The following is an 18,306-nucleotide window of genomic DNA, read 5'->3' as shown; positions in this document are numbered from 1 at the left end:
GTGACTTCGCGTGTGTCGGTGAATACTTCATAGGTTTTTAGGGCTTGAAGGGACCGTGTCAGAGAATGGAGATTCTGATGTGGGGCTGTCTCCTGTCTTCAGAGTTGCTCCAGTACCTTTACCAGCATCATGGGATATGTGTACCATGTTAGAAAGTGTGGCAAAGCGGCTGCAGAGCTGGAGAAGATGACCTTAAAATGTCACCACTGTGGAAAACCGTACAGGTCAAAGGCTGGCCTCGCGTATCACCTGAGGTCAGAGCATGCTCCTGTGAGTACCGCTGCCTCTCCAGACGCTGTGGGTGATGTCCGTTGTGTGAGTGCCCAGCTCTTGGTTCCTCCTTTGTGTGGTACCTTTTACTCCGTGACTGTTTCTGTTTTCTCTTCTTCATTCATTTTTTTATTCTGTTCTTTTTTTCTGCCTTTTGAACATTATTAGGTCAGATAAATTAAAGTTTTAAGTATAGTCTAGAAAAAAATAAACTTTATCGTCTTTCAAAATTGAAAACATCCCTCCACTTAGCTAGAAATTTTGTAGTAATCTATCTAGCTGCGTATGATTACATAATTAGCCAAGGTGACACTTTAGAGTCACAAAAATTTTTTTCCATAGTTCCTTTAGAGGTTTTATAGTTTTATATATTATGGTTAGTGCTTTGGTCTTTTGTGAATTATTTTTTGTACATATTACAAGGAATAGGTTAAAGTTACTTTGTTTTGTTATTTTGGTCTTGGAGGTCAAATCCAGGGATGTTTTACTGCTGAGCTACATCATCAGCCTGCTGTATTTAGCTATTTATTTTTAGGCAGGGTCTTGCTATGTTGCTCAAGTAGCATTTGAACTTGTGATTCTCCTGCCTCAGCCTCCCTCAGTGCTGGGATTTCAGGCTTGTGCTGCTGTGATTGAAATCTTTGTACATGAATGTTTCTTGACCTTTTAGTCCTTTTTACTTATTAGGAAAGAACAGATTTTGCCTTGTTAGACAGCTTTTTCGTATGAATAATGTTAATATGGTAGAGCTTGATCGCCATGGTTAGCAAGCCAACAGGCAACCCTTTTGATACTTAGACAGGAAGGGCAGCATTTATTTCTAGTGACAGAAGCCACTTCTCACACCTGTGTTCTGCTGTGTCTCATTCTTGCAGATCTCCTTCTTTCCAGAGTCAGGACAGACAGAGTGCTTAAAGGAGATGGGCCTGGAAGCCAAGAGTGGGGGCCGAGTTCAGAGACGTTCTGCCAAGATTGCTGTGTACCACCTGCAGGAGCTGGCCTCTGTGGAGCTGGCGAAGGAGTGGCCTAAGAGGAAGGTGCTGCAGGACCTGGTGCCTGATGATCGGAAGGTAATGTAGAAGCTTATGCCACTTTTGGAACCACAGTGTCTGATGTAGGCAAAAGCAGAGGCTCTTGCATAAGCGCATGATAAGAGTCCTCCGCTCCTTTACCTGTGGAGATGGAGCACATCTGACCCAGCTCACCGTTTGCATTCAGGTAGGTCCTAGCCTCCCAGTCCACTGTGGAAGTCCCTCTAGGGCCCTCTGAATTCTCAGGTGCTTCCAGAAGGGACCTGAAATTCCCAGGTAAGGTCTTTTGCTTGCTTATTGTCCAGCATGTTTCCATCGTGTTGGTGCAGATGCAGTGGTTTAATAGGTAAGTGGTTTCCATTTGTTTTGCTAGCAACGGAGCTTCTTTTGTGGTACAAAGTCAGAATGATGACCAGCATGGAGACCTACCCAGTCCTGTCCTTGCTCCTCTGTGCTCTCCCCAAGCTTCTCCACTCTTAGCAGCCTCTCATGCATCTTTCCAGAGCTGCTTTTTTTGGTACCGGGGATGGAACTTGCGACCTCACGCTTACCAGGAGGCAAGCGCTTGAGCCCCTGAGCTAATCCCTGGCCCTTTCCAGAGCTTCCTGATGGACAGAGGAGCCGTATATTTCTCAGAGAAAGTTTCGTGTGAAGTATTTTAGACTTAGTGGCAGTTGTAGAACTCGTGTATAGGGGCGGGAATAAGCACTAGCTGGCAGCACAAGGTCCTGCGTTCAGCTCCTGGTACAAAAAGAAGAAGAACTGCTAGACGGCCCAGGCAGTTTCCACCCGGCCTCCCCGATGCCAGCACCCTGAGTAACTGCCACTGGACCCACAGGGACCCCACTTTAAATCCCTTATCTGTCTTTCCTTCCTTCAGGGTGTTAGTGGCGCCCTGGCTTTGTCTCTTTGTGGGTGACGTTTTGACAGGATTAGCTGGCGATTTTGTAGAGTGTTGCCTGGCATGGTTTTTATAGTGTTTTCTTAAGGTCAGGGGAAGGGCTGCATGGTTGGGCAGGAAGATCACCCACCCAAGCAGCGCTGGCGCCTGTCTGCATTGGGTCAGAAGCTGCACAATCCTCTGTGTCTTTTATAGATGAGGATCGCCGATCCATTGGCCCAGGGTGTGTTTCCAGGTGTCTCTATGGTAAAATTATAGTCTTCCCCAAAATTAGTATTTTGTGGGGAGACTGAGATCATCTGACTTCTGCCCACTTATATTAGCGTACACTGATGACGATTCTTGCCTCCAGCGGTGTTACTGTAGCCTTGGGTTAATGACAGTTTGTTTCTGTCATTTGTTCTACAAGTATTAATTGCAATTTGAGTGTAGGAAAAATCTGTCCTTTTGCTTTATTTATGTCAGTATACTCCCTTGTTGTCAATAAGGGAATAGCTCCAGGACCCCCGAGGAAAGTGAAACCCAGGGGTGCTCAGGCCCCTTCTCAGAAATGCTGTGCTATTTGCATAAAACCTTCACCCATTCTCCCATGCACTTTCAAATGTCTCTGGATTATTTATAATGCCCAATACAATGTAAATGCTGATTGTTGGGATAAATAGAAGAAACATGTGTTTACATATTCAGTACATGCAGAATGTTTTTCCTTAAAAAATATTTTTGATTTACAGTTAGTTGGTTGACTCAGCAAATGCAGAAACTGAGGATTTTGGGGTTGTCTGCACAGCTGGATACTTAGTTCCTTAGTTTATTCGGTGGGTAGCTGCTTGATTAGCACTAGATTTGGCTGTTGAGAGCTCTTCCACATGTGCTCTGTGTCTGTTGGACCTCTCGTGTCATTTTTTTTTCCACACCGGGGGTTGAACAGATGACCTCAGGCTTGCCAGCAGGCAGGTGTTTATGCTGCTGAGCGGTATCCCCAGCCCTTTGCTCTCATTTTTTGAGCACTGTTTTACTTTTCAACACCAGAGGATATGGCTTAGATTTTTCTTGCCCAAACCCTGGACTCAGTCATTTCTCTAAGGGATCCTGGTTTCCTTTCAAGAGAGTATTTAGAAAACAAGACTGTGCCGCTGGGTTTGTTCTTTCCTCTCAGGCTTTCATTGCTTTTGGGCCTTCTTGATGCAGAGTTGGGCCATATTTGTCTTTTCATGTATCTGGGTAAATCCTTATTTCTGTGCCTCTCTTATCTGTAGGTATGTTAAAAAACAAAAATACCTGTTTCTTTTCTTTCTTTCTTTTGTTTCTTTTTGAGACAGGATGTTGCTCTGTAGTTTAGGCTGGTTTCAGCTTATTCTGTAGTCCAGGCTGACCTTGAACTCAGGGTGATCTTTCTGCCTCCGTGTCCCAAGTGCTGGGATTGCAGGCCTGCTCCATCATCACTCTGGGCTAAATACCTTCGATTTCAGTGCAACAGCACAAACTCATTCTAGCCTTCCTGCTTCATTTTTTAATTCCTTTGTCTAAAATTGAGACATCTAGGGGCTGGGGATTAGCGCACAGTCATGAGTTTGATCCCTGGTGCTGATAAAAAAAAAAATTGAGACATCTGGGTTGTGGAAGAGTTCAGTGGCATAAGCGCCTGCCTGGGAAGCATGAGGTCCTGAGTTCAATTCCCAGTACCAAAAACAAAAACAAAAATAAATGAATAAAATTGAGATATCTGTCTGTAACTATGTATGAAGTAGTTAGAGATTTGGTGAAACCTGGTATAATATCATGTAGTATCAGATCTGCTGATTCATTCTCCTATAAAGCAGCGGATTTACTAACTAGACAAGCACAGTTATTTATATACACAGTAGTTGCTTTTGTCTGTAATCTTCTAGTAGTTAGTCAGAGTCGTGTTTTCCAGTTTAGGCTGACTTTTATCTTGCCCTCCTCCTGCATTGTGTTCCTGTGTGCCCACATTTTACTGACTTTTAAGTATTTAATTTTCTGTGAGAGTGTGTGAGACATTGCCACTGTTCTAACCCAGGCCTATACAAAAGGAAGAATCAGTGTCCACTTCAGTGATTATGTTCCCATTGTCTCTTTCCATTCTATTCCTACCTAGCCCTGAAGATATCCACACTTACTAGTTTCTGTTATTTCTTTAGTTTTATGGATAAATGATCAGATACATGTTTTTTGTTTTTTTTTTTTTTTTTTTTTTTTTGTCTTTTTGAGACAGAGTCTTGCTATACAGTTTAGGCTGGCCTTGAACTCACTTTGTAGCCCAGGCTGGACTCAAATTTACAACAATCCTCCTGCGTCAGCCTCCCGAGAGCTGGGATTACAGGCGTGAGCCACCACGCCCAGCTACGTCTGTATTTTCTTATTTACCCTTCTTTCTTTCTTTACCTTCTGTATTCAGCTTTATTCCACTTTACACTATGTCCAGGAAGTCACTCAGTATATCTTCATAGAGATCTTACTGATCCTTCATTCCTCTAGGTGTTTACACAGTTAGGTACCTGAGGTAGCATGTTCATAACGTAGTATTTTATGTAAATATTCCCTCACCCGAGTTTTCTGTGGGCACATTTACACTAGCTGCTGAAGAGAGAAAGGCTCACGGGGAATGTGGCTGCGTGCTCCGGGTTAGCTTGTGCCAGGGGCTCCTTCAGCACCTGCCTTCCCCGTTGCCTCTTTAAGCGTTGGTTTGCTTATCTGCCTCAGAGAACCAGCTCCTGTCAGCCACGTCCACTGTTGAATCAGGGGGACTGTTCTGGCCGGAAGGGCAGAGCTGCTGCTGAGGGCCAGCAGGAGCTGTCTGTGCAGGTGCGGGGCCAGCTCTGTGTTCCCAGGCACCCTGCACGGCGCCCAGGTCCACGCGTGTGGGGAGGTGTGCTAGCAGTAATTTTACTTTTGTAGTGCAAGCAAAGGTTATGTCTTCTGTCCTGATGTCTCTCACATCTTAGTTTTAGATTGGACCTTAACTTTTTTTTGTTGTTCTAGAATTTAAAAAATATTAAAACTTAATATGGTTTCATTAAAAGAAAATATAGGGGCTGGGGATTTAGCTCAGTGGCACAAGAACCTGCCTTGCAAGCAGGCAGTCATGAGTTTGATCGCTGGTACAGATAAAAAGGAAAAAGACAAAAAAAAAAAAAATCACAAAAGAAAATATAACCAAGCCAATAGAGAATAATATTAAAATCATTCAAAATTCTGTATTCCAGGAAATACCATTATTAATATTTTGATTTAGATCCTTCTTTGTGCTATCTCTATGTATTTCTATTGAATGACTATAGCAACACATATTTGTATTCTCTGTTTTTTTTGTTTTTTTGAAATAAGGTCTTACTAAATAGTGTAGGCTGGCTTTGAACTCAGCATGTAGCCCAGGTTGGCCTCAAACTCACCATCTTCCTGACCTAGTCTCCAAGGTGCTGGGATTACAAGATGTGCCATCACATCTGGTTATTTTCAATTTTTATAACAAATACTTTATTTAATACTCTTCTAGTTCTTTCCTTCCTGATTTATTTACAGAAAAAAATGCTCTAAGTCTCTTGTCCTCTATTAAAAACCAAACTTTTCTAATTTTAGATAATAGACTCATACTTACCAATATGAAGGACTTTAGAGGATTTTACATCTTACTGTGTTTGTGTAGGAGTATAAACCTGTGGACTTCTGAAGTACATAACCTGAAGAGGTGCACAAGAGGTGCGCCAGAAGCCATCTGTTATTTTGGTTGAGGATTGCATCGTTGCAATACAATGTTTCTTGTCTCCTAGTTAAAATATACTCGTCCTGGGCTCCCAACTTTCAGCCAGGAAGTGCTACACAAGTGGAAGACAGATGTCAAGAAGTATCATCGCATTCAGTGCCCTAACCAGGTGATTCTTTGTCTTTCATTATTCAGTAAATGTTTTGCAAGTGTATGCTCTGGTTTTCAGTTCTTCCTTCATGATGAAGCACTTGGCAGTGGAGTTACTGAAAACAAGTTACTTTATTTGTTGTCATTTTTGTAGATTAATAATCCTGCAGGGGTGGGTCAGCAGGAGACCAGGCCTCCTGTGTGTGGCCCAGCTGGGACTATGCTGAGCTCTGGGGAGATGGGATTGTAATGTCCAAGATGGCTTTTGTGCTCTTGCGTTTAGCTGGGACCCTGGCTATCTAGATGGCCGTTCTCTCTAATGGAGCAGTGGGATTACCAGCAGTTTACACAGTAACTGGCTTCTTGGAGCGGATTCTAAGAAAGCAGAAGTTGCAGATTTGTGTGTGTGTCTGTGTGTCTGTGTGTGGTGCTGGGGAATGAATTTAGGACCTTGCACATACGTGGCAAGTGCTGTCCCCTGAATTATGTGCCCAGCCCTTTTTATTGGCCTAACTTCCTAGGTGGTTGGGATGATGGGTGTGTGCTCTCTGGTGCAGCCAAGGCTGAAGAGTCCTTTAGCCCGCTCTTCAGACTTTGTATAGCATCACTTCCATGGCATTCTCACTTAGGTAGCTTTGAAGGGCCAAGTGAGACTCCAGGGGAGGTTACATAGGCTCCACTTGTAATGGCAGGAGTATTATACATTGGCCATCATCTGAAAAATTGCTATAAGAGCTATGTGTGCGGTAGTTTAAGGAGGAAAATACAAAAGAGGTAAGAGATACACTTGCACTTCACATTTAAAAACTAATTATACATTTTTCTGTATTTCTGTTAAATATTAGAGAAAGTGTATGTATCTATTAAGTGTCAGAGAAAGTTCCAGATAACACAGAAGTGAGATCTAGGTTGAATTGATACATGTGACATTTTTGTTCCGCAGTGATCACTAGCCTGCTATGCTCTCTATGTATCCTGGTGTCTAATACTAAGGAAAGGATTCTGTGGTATCACGTTTACTGCTTTTCTTCTTTTGCAGGGTTGTGAGGCTGTCTACAGTAGCGTGTCTGGCCTTAAAGCTCACCTGGGCTCTTGTACATTGGTTTGTAACTTTTAAAAATTGGTATTTTAATGTGCCCTCTAAAATGTTTGACGTGGAAAAGAACTCGGTTTGGTGCACAGCTATTCATTTGTACGCTGTTACTGTCAGCGGCTGCTTTAGTCTTCTGTGTCATGAAAATTCTTGGACTCATTGCGTGAAATGTCAGGGTTCACCCGAAATGCAGAAAAGACCAGCATAGCCACAAGTCTTACAGTGAAAGGACTGTGGGGTGACATCTGAGTTCTGTGTTGCTATGAGAGACCCTACCTGAGCCTCCCTCACACTGGCCTGCCATTTTTCTGGGCCTGAAATATCCAAGACCAAATTTTGAGTGCTTAACTGGACTTGTGAAGAACCTCCAAACTCACCCGAACTGTACTGGCCTCTAGAGAGGAGAGAAGGATGGGATGTCAGCCTAGCAGCTGCTCCCTCACTGATCTTTTCCACTGGACCAGGCATCTACAACTCGTGAGCCCCACTTTCCAGTTCCGTTCAGGACTATCTCCTCACACAAATGAGCACCCTGGGGACCGAAACCCCAGGAGGGGAGCAAAGTTTGTTCAGTGCAGCAAGGAAGTTGTAGGCATCTGACCAGATCTGTCCAGAATGTTTACAGCCTGTCATCTTTTGGTTTTGGTTTGTTTTGGGACGGTCTCACTATGCAATTCAGGCTGGCCTTGCAAACTCTCAACAATCCTCCTGCCTCAGCCTCCCGAGTGCTAGGATTACAGGCGTGAACCACCACGCCCAGCTCATGGTTTTGACTTTTTAAGATAAGGTCTCACGGTGTAGATCAGGCTAGCCTCGAACTCAGTGATACTCCTGCCCTCAGCCTCCCAAATGCTGGGATGACAGATGTACGCCAATGCGGCCATCTTGAGTCTGTCATCTTGATTATAATTTCTGAGTCCTTGAACTGGGCATTGTGGAGGATATTCTTCTGGTTCTGATTGTCCGAGGCATTATTTGTAGCATTGAATCCCAGTGAGAAGAATGGGGAGTGTTGGGAAGTTTAGCCATTCTTCTGGAGTAAACCAAGAGAGTGTGAAAATGAAGTGGAAGGAACCTGGGGAGGGAGAAAAAAATGTGGCCTGGTGCATGATACAGCTAGGACACTGGGTGGTGGTAAAGGCAGCAGCGGGTAGTTCGGTAGTTACACTCAGAGAGACTTGTGTTAGTGAGAATCTAGACAGTTTTCCAAAGCATACTGCCGTGTGTGTCTTTTTCCTCCTTAGCGCTCCTAAAGTAGAATCTTCCCTTTTCATCGCAAATAACTTCTGCACAAGCAGCTGTTCCTGAATGTGCTGGTAATTCTCTCTTGTCTGTCTCTTGGAAATAGGGAACCTTCGTGGCTGGAAAATACCAGTGTCTTCTATGCCAGAAAGAATTTGTGTCAGAGAGTGGTGTCAAGTATCACATCAACTCCGTCCATGCTGAGGTGAGGAGGTGTCTGCTTTCCCACAGTGTTTTTGCTTTCGAGTCGACATACGAACGAATAGGCAGGTGCACTTTATCTTTTTTGGCCTGCGGGGATTAAGAAAAGTAGTTCTGCAGTACTTACAGAGACACTGGAGCAAAAATTCTCTTTACCACCCTCCTGCTAGCTTGGACCACCGAGTACCTGCCAGACCATCCCCTGGGTGGCACGTACCATCAGTGGTAGATGTGCCACTGTCCCATGGGATGGTCCATGCGTGTACCACCAGTGGTTCAGAGCTCTCTGGCAGTGAAACATACCAATACAGCTCCATCGTACATGTCTTAAAATTGGATGAGCAATTGTTTTGTTCTGGATAAATATTTGAAATTGTTGTGAGTGTGATTATCTTTGAGCCCTAACTGTTCTCCTAAATCCAAATAAATGAGGCATGGGTTGAATTTGCATGTTCAACATTCTTACTGCCAGCAATGTCTATCCTACTGTTTTCTGAGTATTCTCATGTCTAGAGGTAGCCTGCTTTCAAGGATATTTAAAATGCTGAGAAGTATAAAAGTCTTACTTTATAGCACATTCCAAGTATTATTTTAGGTACAAATGCTTTTTTGATATATATCTCTAAAATGTAAGGACTTTTAAAATCATACTCACAGGGGCTGGGGATTTAGCTCAGTGGCATAAGCACCTGCCTTGCAAGCAGGCAGTTCTGAGTTTGATCCCTGGTACCGATAAAAAGGAAAAAGACCAAAAAAAAAACCAAAAAACATACTCGCAACATAATTATATCTAAAAGATTAACAGTGATTTTTTGAGGCAGTGTCTCACTATGTAGTTCAAGCTAGCTTTGAAGTCTGTATGTAGCCCAGGCTGTCCTTGAGCTCTCAGAGATCCTCCTGTTTCAGTTTCCTGAGTGGTAGGATTATTACCACATCTGATCCACTATAGTCTTCTACCTCAGTTTTACAGAATTGGTTTGTTGAAATCAGGACCTAAAAAAAGGCTTATTTACTGCAGTTGTCTTTTTCTTTCTTTGTAATACTGGGGATTGAAATCAGGGTCTTTGCACTAGCTACATCCATCAGCCCTTGTATATTTTTATTTTTTAATTTTATGGCACCAGGTTGCCCAGGTCTTTAAAGTTTGGTGTGCTTTTTTCACTGAAAGTGTACCTGAGTCTGGACTGCCCACATGTGGCACCTGGCTAGCTCACTGTGGCCAGCAGGCTTCCCTTTCCTATTTGTTTTGTTTTTTTTCATTGCCTTTAAAAAAAAATAAACAAGATCATTCGTCGCACGCATTTACCCACATTGAGTGTTGCCGATTCCTTGTGCGCCCATGCTGTTCCTGGCACGTCTGGGACATTGTTGCTACCACTTGATTAGATTTGAGTTTGTTTGTTTTTTCACCCATTTCTTTTTCTTTTCCTTTGTTTTTCCCATTCCTTTCCTTTTTCTTTCCTTTTCACTTGGTATTTTCTTCCCCACTTCTTTTCCTTTCTCTTTCTGCAAAGTGCTTTGCATTTTACATTTCCTGCCCTCTCTTTTTCAAAGAGGCGAACAGCTGACCGAGTGTGTGTATCTAGAAGCAGACCCGAGCTCTCTCACTCCTTACTGCCTTCACTGCGCTTCTCACTGGATGGTGTTTCTGTCTTGCCTCTGTAGGACTGGTTCGTTGTAAACCCAACAACAACAAAAAGCTTTGAGAAGCTGATGAAGATAAAGCAGAAGCAGCAAGAGGAAGAAAAGCGGAGGCAGCAGCACCGCAGCAGCAGGTCCCTCCGGAGGCGGCAGCAGGCCGGCAGCGAGCTTCCCGAGGCCCAGCTGAGCCTTAGAGCAGGGAAGGAGCAGAGGAGGAGTAACGAGGAACTGGCCGCGTGGACCTCCTGCAAGGAGGCAGAGCAGGAGCCTGGTGCAGCCCAGTTCCAGAAAGCAAAGCCCCCAAAGACCAATCACAAACGAGGAAGAAAATAGGCAGTCAGTGAAAGCACTCCTAGGAGGCGGAGGTGACGGTGACGCGTGGCCAGGGGACCTGTGCGGGAGGCTGAGTCTGGGTCGTGGGGCTGAGTGAAGGTGCTTGCAGCTGTCAGCTGTCCTGCAAGGCTGTGACTTCCTCAGCTCCTCCCTCCTGTGTAAATTTCACTGTCTTCCCTACTCACTCACTCTCATTCCTTCCCCAGACCCCTGTAGCAGGATTTTCTACTATTCATAGGAGTCCTCCTGTTCTTCTCTTCTCTTGCCCAAAGAGATCCCTCTTAAGGCCAACTGTAGGCCCCTCTTGCCTTGTACAAGACTAAGAATGGTGTTTATTGTCCTTTTCTTCCTGAGGTTTGAATGTTCTTGGAAGCTCCATTGATTTAGTAGCCACTAGACTGTGTAACTTATAAATAATTTCAAACTACTTTTTAAAAAAACCATTATTGGTTTATCATTTTGTATTTGTAATACATGCAGCCTTGAAGCTAGAACTGTTGTTGGTTACTTAATAGTGTTACCCCGAATCCTTGGGAAGCAAAACCTTGCAGAGGCTGTTTGTCCTCAGTGTGATTTTAGGATCAAAAGAGAAAAAAAGATAGCATGAAAAAGCTAGAACCTCCCTACGCCGGTTAACCTGGGAGGTGCTTTGTCTGTACCAAGTAGCAATGATTAACTAGACCCAATAGGCGTTAAAGCAGTCTGAGGAATAATGTGTCCCAAATGCTAAAATGACTGGAAAGGAAAAGGTAGATGCAGTAATACAAGCAGCCCATCTTTCCTGGGACCCAAAGCCTCGTATGTTGCTGTGATCAGGGCCCTCCTAAAATCTGCTTCTGCCTTGGTTTTAAATGTTGTGAATGTCACTGTGCCCCTGGCGTTTTGAGACAGCGCCGAGGTGCACCTGGCAATGCCAGTAGATTGGAATCCAAGGCGCACCTTCTTCCCCTGGACTTCACCTCACTTGTTGATCCACACCTTGCCACGTTCACACCGGCCCTTTACCTATCTCTGTCTGTCTGAGTTTTCTGAGAATATTGTCCTGTTCTCTTTTGTATATGGAGTTCTGTCTTCTTTATAGTCTAATGAGACTTTGACACCAGATGGGGATGTCTGGAGTTGGAAAGAAAACATCTTCATCTGTCCTCCTGCCTACATGGTAATGCTTCATGGGCTCTTTCCCTGGGAGGGTGGCTTTTTCTGGAGCAGTGTTTAGAGCAGTCTAGTCGTGTTTATAAGTTCTCTTTCTGCGTAAATATTGGTCTTAAATGTTCTCACTGGTTTTGTGGCGTATGTAACTTAAAAATTAACCTTGCTATGTGCAAACACTAATCCGAAAGGCTGAGGCCACCTTAGCCCCTCTATTCTCTGCTCCTCTGAATAGCTTTAACATGTGGGCTTTTGTGAAGACCACATTCAGACCTGAGTTAGAGACTGCCAGAACAGGTAGGAAGCGGAGGAAGGGGTGCACACACTGCGTCTTCATTGGCAGCTGAGCCCTTAAAGACATTTCAGCAGAGGAGGTTGTCAGGGAGGAGAAATGGAGAAACTGTAACTTTCTGGTGAGTAGGAGATGGGGTATGTTTGGAAATGACAAAAGAAATAAATGACTCGCACTTAGAATGTGGTTTCTGGTTCTTGATTCTGCTCTGCTGCCTGGCTGGTATGACAGTGGCTGATGATGGGGTAAGTTTGAAATAACCCCAACTGCAGCCATCTAAGGGATTCTTGGCGGCTCCTGAAAAATTTGTGGCTAACATGAATCGGTACAGGAAACGTGTCCTGTCCTCTCCGGCCCCTCGAAGTGCTCCTTTCTCTTTCCCGTGGCCAGGCAGTAGCAGGGCTCCGTGGCTCCCCCTGATCCCACTGCTCACTTAGGTTAACACAAACTGAACCTGGTGCTGTTGAGTCGTGCAGACTTTCATGCGTGGTTGAGAACGTGAATTGATACACTTACTTTGAAAATAATTTGGCAATATTGAATGAAGTTGAAATACACCCCGATACTCAGCTGGAGTCCTAGGTATGTGCAAGGAACTCCTCTTTCTCATTGTGCCAAGAAGATGAACAAAAGTAATTACTGCAGTACCGTTTTCATTAGAGAGGTACTAGGGCTAGGTGTCAAAGAGCACTGCCTGCCCACGATACTCTCAGCTTCTGCAGTTCAGGCTTACAGGCGAGCCTGCCTTTCCCTCGTCCTTTGCCCGCCCTGCGTGTAGTGCAGTGAGTAGCCCACACACGTCTCTTCCCGGGAATGGGAGGGCTGGTAATGCTGGCTGCTTCCTGGCTAACACTTCGAAGAGAACGTGCCAGTTGCACGCCACAGATTGCCTAGGGGATGGGGAAGCATAAAATGGAAAGTGGTTTACTCCCTGGATCACTCCCATGCCAGCCAGTAGTATGTCTCTTGAGACTGTTATATGAACAAACAAGAAATGTTTGTCATTCGAGACGTTACATATCCTTGGGTCTTTTTGTTAACCTACTCTTGTCCAGTCATCAGAGTGGAATACTCAAGTTCCCAAAATGAAAAACTGCTATTCATGTGTTTAAAAACATGCAAAAACTGCGCTGTGAAAATGCACAGGAGTGGGAAGCAACAAGTTTAGGTCGGAGCTCCTGGGACTCCAAGGGCCTTCAACTGAATTTGTAATGTTTTATTATTATTATTATTTTTTACCGGTACCAGGGACCAAACTCAGGACCACATGCTTGCAAGGCAGGCACTTATGCCACTGAGCTAAATCCCCAGCTCCTGTTTTAATTTTTTTTAAGAGTACTAGGGGTTTCAACCCTGAGCCTCACTTATGCCAGGTATATAACACTGAGCTTCGTCCCATCTCCTTTTCAAAATTTATTTTGTGCTGGGCGTGGCGGTGCATGCATGTAATGCCAGCACTTGGGAGGCTGAGACAGGAGGATGGCCACAAGTTTGAAGCTAGCCTGGGGTACGCAGTGAGTTTGAGGTCAGTTTGAACTACAAAGACCCTTTCTCCAAAATAAAAAAATGAAATATTTTGAGACAGTCTGACCTAAGATCAGGTTGGCCTTAAACTTGTCATCTTCCTGCTTCAGCTTCCAAAGTAGCTGAGATTATAGGCATGTGATATAATAGCTTACTCTTAAAAATGGATAATGAGCTGGGGATTTAGCTCAGCGGCATAAGCGCCTGCCTTGCAAGCAGGCGGTCGTGAGTTTGATCCCCGGTACCGATAAAAAGGAAAAAGACAAAAAAAACAAACAAAAAAAAAAAACAAAAAAAAAAAACTTAAAAATGGATAATGGGTTGTAGCTTTTTATGTTTTTGTGTGTCTGAAATACCTTTTAATAACAGTTCATACCTGAAAGCATATGTTCTGTCTACCTCCTTAAAAGGGAACGCTTCAACTTAAATCTCTGAGTCTTTCCTTGTTCTGTAGTCGCTTCTTTCCCCTTTGAGCAGTGGTACTACTGTTCGCCCAGATGTGGGGCCAACAGCATGTTTGTTCCTTGTCTGTCTGTCCTTTCTCAGTTCCGCCTTCCGCTCCTCTGCTGACACTCTGACGGCTCCCCACCTCTGCTTTGGCTACTTGTAGCTTTCTGCTCTGTGAACTTAACACACTTAGTCTGTTTTCAGACCTTTTCCACATGTGTATGTGTTTTGATTGACTCTGTCTGGAATGTTTTCCTGCCCAGCTGTTTGCTCTGTAGGCTTCTTCTTATCATTCAAGGGTTACAGAGTTGTTACCTCCCTCAATTTCTGTAACATCATCTCCCTTGGTAATTTCTTATAGCAAAGCAGGCAAAATGCAGATTGATATTTTAGTTGGTCAGCTCGCTGCTCATGTGGGGCTAGGGATTTCCAGTACCTTACCAGGTAAGTTCGCGTTCCTGTGCGGCAAGCTCTGTGACGAAGAAATAAGAGATACTGTGACCAGATGAATTTCTGGCTCCGGAGTTAGATTATTTGGGACAGTGGTGTATGTTCGGGCAGGAGCTGGCAAAGCCCAAAGTCTTCACCAATGTCCGAGTCCTTCAGCCTCCCTAGAAGGTTACGTCCCCAGAGGCGAGAATGTGAAGTTGGTCGCAGATACCAGGCTTTCTGAGTTCTGTCTGTTCAGCTCATGAATTGGATACTCAGGTGAAGGGAACTACATGCTATCTTGAGCTATAATTTCTGTGTTAAAACTAAACAGTGGTGTAAGTAAGATACACAAGAATGGTAAGTAGAAAAAGTGATGAGAAAATTCAGTATATTCAGTTTGGGTTTATTCTTGATTCAGGACCTAGCAGAGGGCACAGTGTGTTTTTTGAATCATCCTATTCTTTTGAGCACCATCCAAGCCTGGTTCGAAGACCTGCTTCAACTGGTACTCTGGTTTTCTAACACATTTTGAGAAGCCTTCAGTTTCTAGAACACCTTTTTTAGGACCTCTACTGATGGATTTCTCCCAATGGGAAGGCAGAACTCATCTGAACTGCAGTCGTGGGCTCCCAAGCCTGGGTCTTCCTCGAGTGTACTGTTTTTCTCTCCCAGCTGGCTGCCTGCCTAACTCAATTGTTGCTTCAGGAATATTTCTGCTGTAGAACCTGGAAGTACTTCCCAGTCCCTAGCAGCCTCTGGGATTATTTTATTTCTGTAATGTCTGCAGCATGTTCTGATTCTCCTTAGCGGTAGAAAGTACCCACAACGGCTACTTCAGTTCTGGTTGAATCTCTTCCCTCTGCAAAATCTGTTTTAGAAGTGAGATTTGGTTTGCCTACCTGAAGGTTCTCAGCCTCAGGTTCAGTCTCGCATTGTTGGAAACACTAACTGTCCACAGTTCTGGGCTTTTTATTTTATTTCAAGTTTTTAGCCAGAACAAAAAACTTTCCCAACCTAATTTGAGTTTTTTTTTTAATTCTCATTGTTCATTTTCTTCTGTTAGCATCTTTCCTTTAGCTCTTCTCCTTCTAGGATAATTTGGAAACATCTATTTAGTACAGCGAGATAAGAGACAGTGGGAGAACTACTAGTCTCAGCAAACTTGAAGTTAGAACAAATCAGACATCCCATAATCAGTTTTCAGTCACAATTTAGGAAAATATTTTCTGTGGTCCTGGGGATTGAACACAGGGCCTTCCAACTGAGCTTCGTGCCCAGTCCTTTTTTTCCAGTATGTATTATTCTAACCTATAGCCTCACCAGGATACATGAGTGGACTCCAATCTACAGTCTTCCTGCTTTAGGTCCCAGTGTGGGTTACAGAGGTGTGACACCATGCTGTGCTGGGAAAAAATTTCTTAAATGCACAGTCGTCCTTAATTGACCCAAAACATCTTTGGAGCTGCACTCTAGAAACTGCCAGGCACAAGAAGAGCTAGGCATAAAGATGGGAAATGTGGCTCCCACATACACTATGCATTTCTTCCACGTTTAAGCAATAAATCTCAACATTGCAAAGGAGAAAGCCGTTGGAACCTTTAAGTGACCTGTGCATGACATAACAGTTACAAGTGGCAGTCTCGGTGTGAAACTCGTTGTTTATAACTCCCAGATTCCACTGGAGCAGCTCCGAAGGGCCTCAAGAAGAGCCTGAGTGGTCGGGTCCAGGAAGACTTTCCTGGGCTCATGGAACATCTTCCCCACACTCCCCGGAGCCCCTGGGGAAGTTGCGCATGTCTTCAATACTTAAAGGCTCTCTGGTAGAGACCATCATTAATGGAACTGTAGGTCGCTGAGGGTGAAGACCAAGGAGCAGGCGCTGGTGGCAGGGTCGGCTCTGGGGGGCACAGGGTCCAGTCGTGGGTACTTCCCGCCGGGGCGCCACTCGTGGGCCACGCACTTCTGCGGGGTGCAGGGGGTCCAGAGGTCACACACTGCTTGCTACTGCTGCTTTGCTACTGATCGGTACAGCCCACTGCTACCAAATCCACAGCTACCAACCAATTCATTTTAGTACATGGATGCTACTCAGGGGTCCTCAGGACCCATAAGTTTTTTTTTTATAAAAGTAAAATATATGCTGTTTATTATTTGTAAACACATAAGGTACATATTTGTAACATAAAAATATTAATTTTCAAAACAGGACAGACTGTTTTTTAGACAGGGTCTCACTATGTAGTCCAGGCTGGCCTTGAGCTCTCTTTGTAGGCCAGGCTGGTCTTGAACTCAAACCAATCCGTCTTGTCTCAGCTACCCAAGTGCTGGGGTTACAGGCAGTGTCACCACATCTGACTAGGACACATTGGCACTTTACAAGCATCAATTTGCATAGCAGTTTTCTGTCCTTGATGCTGTGGCATACAGCACATCTTTTGCTTTTGCCCATAGGTTGCCTGGGCTCTTCTATAACAGGAATCTCTGTTCCCAGAATTTCTTCTATATGTGTTTGTACTTTTATGGGCACTTTTAAAGTAGGCATTCTAGAACATAGATTTTCCCCAATCAACTGCATTCCAAGGGTTTTAGTGAAATCAACATATTTTATTATCTCACCTCTTTGTGAAAACTGGTACAATACGTGGGAACTAACACAACATTTAAAATAGCATAAAAAACTGCTATTGGCCAAAGGTTCTGTTGGGTGTGGAATATAATGCACGTTTTCCATCGAAAGCATCAACTTCTGATTTTGTGTTATTATAAAAGTAAATAGCTAGTTGTGGTGGCACACGCCTGTAATTCTGGCACTTGAGAGGCTGAGGCAGGAAGATCCTTTCGAGTTTGTGACAGGGCTACAAAATGAGCTCAAGACCAGCTTGAACTGTACAGCAAGACCCTATCTCAAAAAGACAAAAAAAGTGAATAATTTTAAGCTCTTTGGTTGCTTTGTCAACAGAATTGCCATTGCACACGTTTCATATTATTGTTGCTATTGTTATTTTTGAGACAAGGTCTCACTCTGGAGTTCAGGCTGGCCTTGAGCTCACTTTTGCAGCTCAGGATGGTCTTTTTTCGTTTTTATTGGTACCACGGATTGAACTCACGACTGCCTGCTTGCAAAGCAGGCGCTTATGTCACTGAGCTAAATCCCCAGCCCCTCAGGATGGTCTTGAACTTGCAAGGAATCCTCGTGGCTCAGCCTTCTGAGCGCTAAGATTACAGGCATGAGCCACCACCTGCCTGGCTTGAATGGATATTTTAGCGGCCACACATAAAAAAGTAAAAACTCTATAAAAAGTTAGAGCTTTGACACAGGAAAAAAAAAAAAGTGGTGTATTTACTATCGTATCTTCCTCCCTGTAGAATCTCATGCACGCTGGATTAAGTACTACTGACTATAGACACGCTGAGCAAGCAGTGTTGATACAATTGAGAAAACACAGCATTTGTAAAAATGCATCGGGTCCTTAGGACCCGTCAGTAGTAGCTGCGGGTTACTCGGTCGCCAAAGGAGCTCTAGCTGCCAGTCTGCAGCGGCTCTTCTCAGCTCTCGGGAGGCTGCCAGCTCGCTGCGAAGCATCAGGTACCTGCCGGGTCGCCGGTCTGGGGATCCCGTCTCGCCCCACTGACGTTATCCCTCGCAGGTCCTAGTCCCTGCGGGTCAGCGTCCTCTTGCCGGTACTTTTCCTCTTCTCCCTTTTCCAGTCTCCGGCTTCCCACGCGCTGTCACTACCTAGCCACAGTCGGGCCAGCCCCTTAGCAAGCGCCACCTGGCGTCCCCACCGCTGTGTGGTCCTGGGTTCCGACCGATGTAAGCATCTGCGCCTCCTAAATTCCGGAAGGACCGGAAGTCTCTCTAGGCCGGGGGGGCGTCTC

At 44.5% G+C, this 18,306-nt stretch overlaps 1 protein-coding gene and 1 long non-coding RNA gene across 4 annotated transcripts in view; one reads left to right on the top strand and one right to left on the bottom strand.

The window, feature by feature from the left end:
* Positions 1-12,206, top strand: part of Znf512 (zinc finger protein 512) — a 28,425-nt gene extending 16,219 nt beyond the window's left edge. For all 3 annotated transcript variants that reach the window (XM_003472876.5, XM_005005038.4, XM_063230619.1), the window contains 6 exons: positions 103-270; positions 1,146-1,340; positions 5,991-6,092; positions 7,113-7,175; positions 8,515-8,613; positions 10,275-12,206. In XM_003472876.5, coding sequence (XP_003472924.2) covers positions 103-270; positions 1,146-1,340; positions 5,991-6,092; positions 7,113-7,175; positions 8,515-8,613; positions 10,275-10,583 — 936 coding nt within the window. In that variant the 3' untranslated portion in view covers positions 10,584-12,206. The remainder of the gene's footprint in view (positions 1-102; positions 271-1,145; positions 1,341-5,990; positions 6,093-7,112; positions 7,176-8,514; positions 8,614-10,274) is intronic.
* A 1,658-nt stretch (positions 12,207-13,864) lies between these two features.
* Positions 13,865-18,264, bottom strand: LOC111757723 (uncharacterized). Its single transcript, XR_002792016.2, has 2 exons — positions 18,018-18,264; positions 13,865-16,389 (listed from the first exon to the last, which is right to left on the bottom strand). It is a non-coding gene; the product is annotated as an uncharacterized LOC111757723 (long non-coding RNA).
* Between the last annotated feature and the right edge of the window lie 42 nt (positions 18,265-18,306).

Source organism: Cavia porcellus, unplaced genomic scaffold, assembly GCF_034190915.1.
Source record: "Cavia porcellus strain 051 isolate PalLab524CR breed Dunkin Hartley unplaced genomic scaffold, mCavPor4.1 scaffold_1, whole genome shotgun sequence".
Taxonomy (NCBI): Eukaryota; Metazoa; Chordata; class Mammalia; order Rodentia; family Caviidae; genus Cavia; species Cavia porcellus.
Note: the sequence above shows the minus strand (reverse complement) of the source record. Positions and strands in the feature narration are given on the sequence as shown.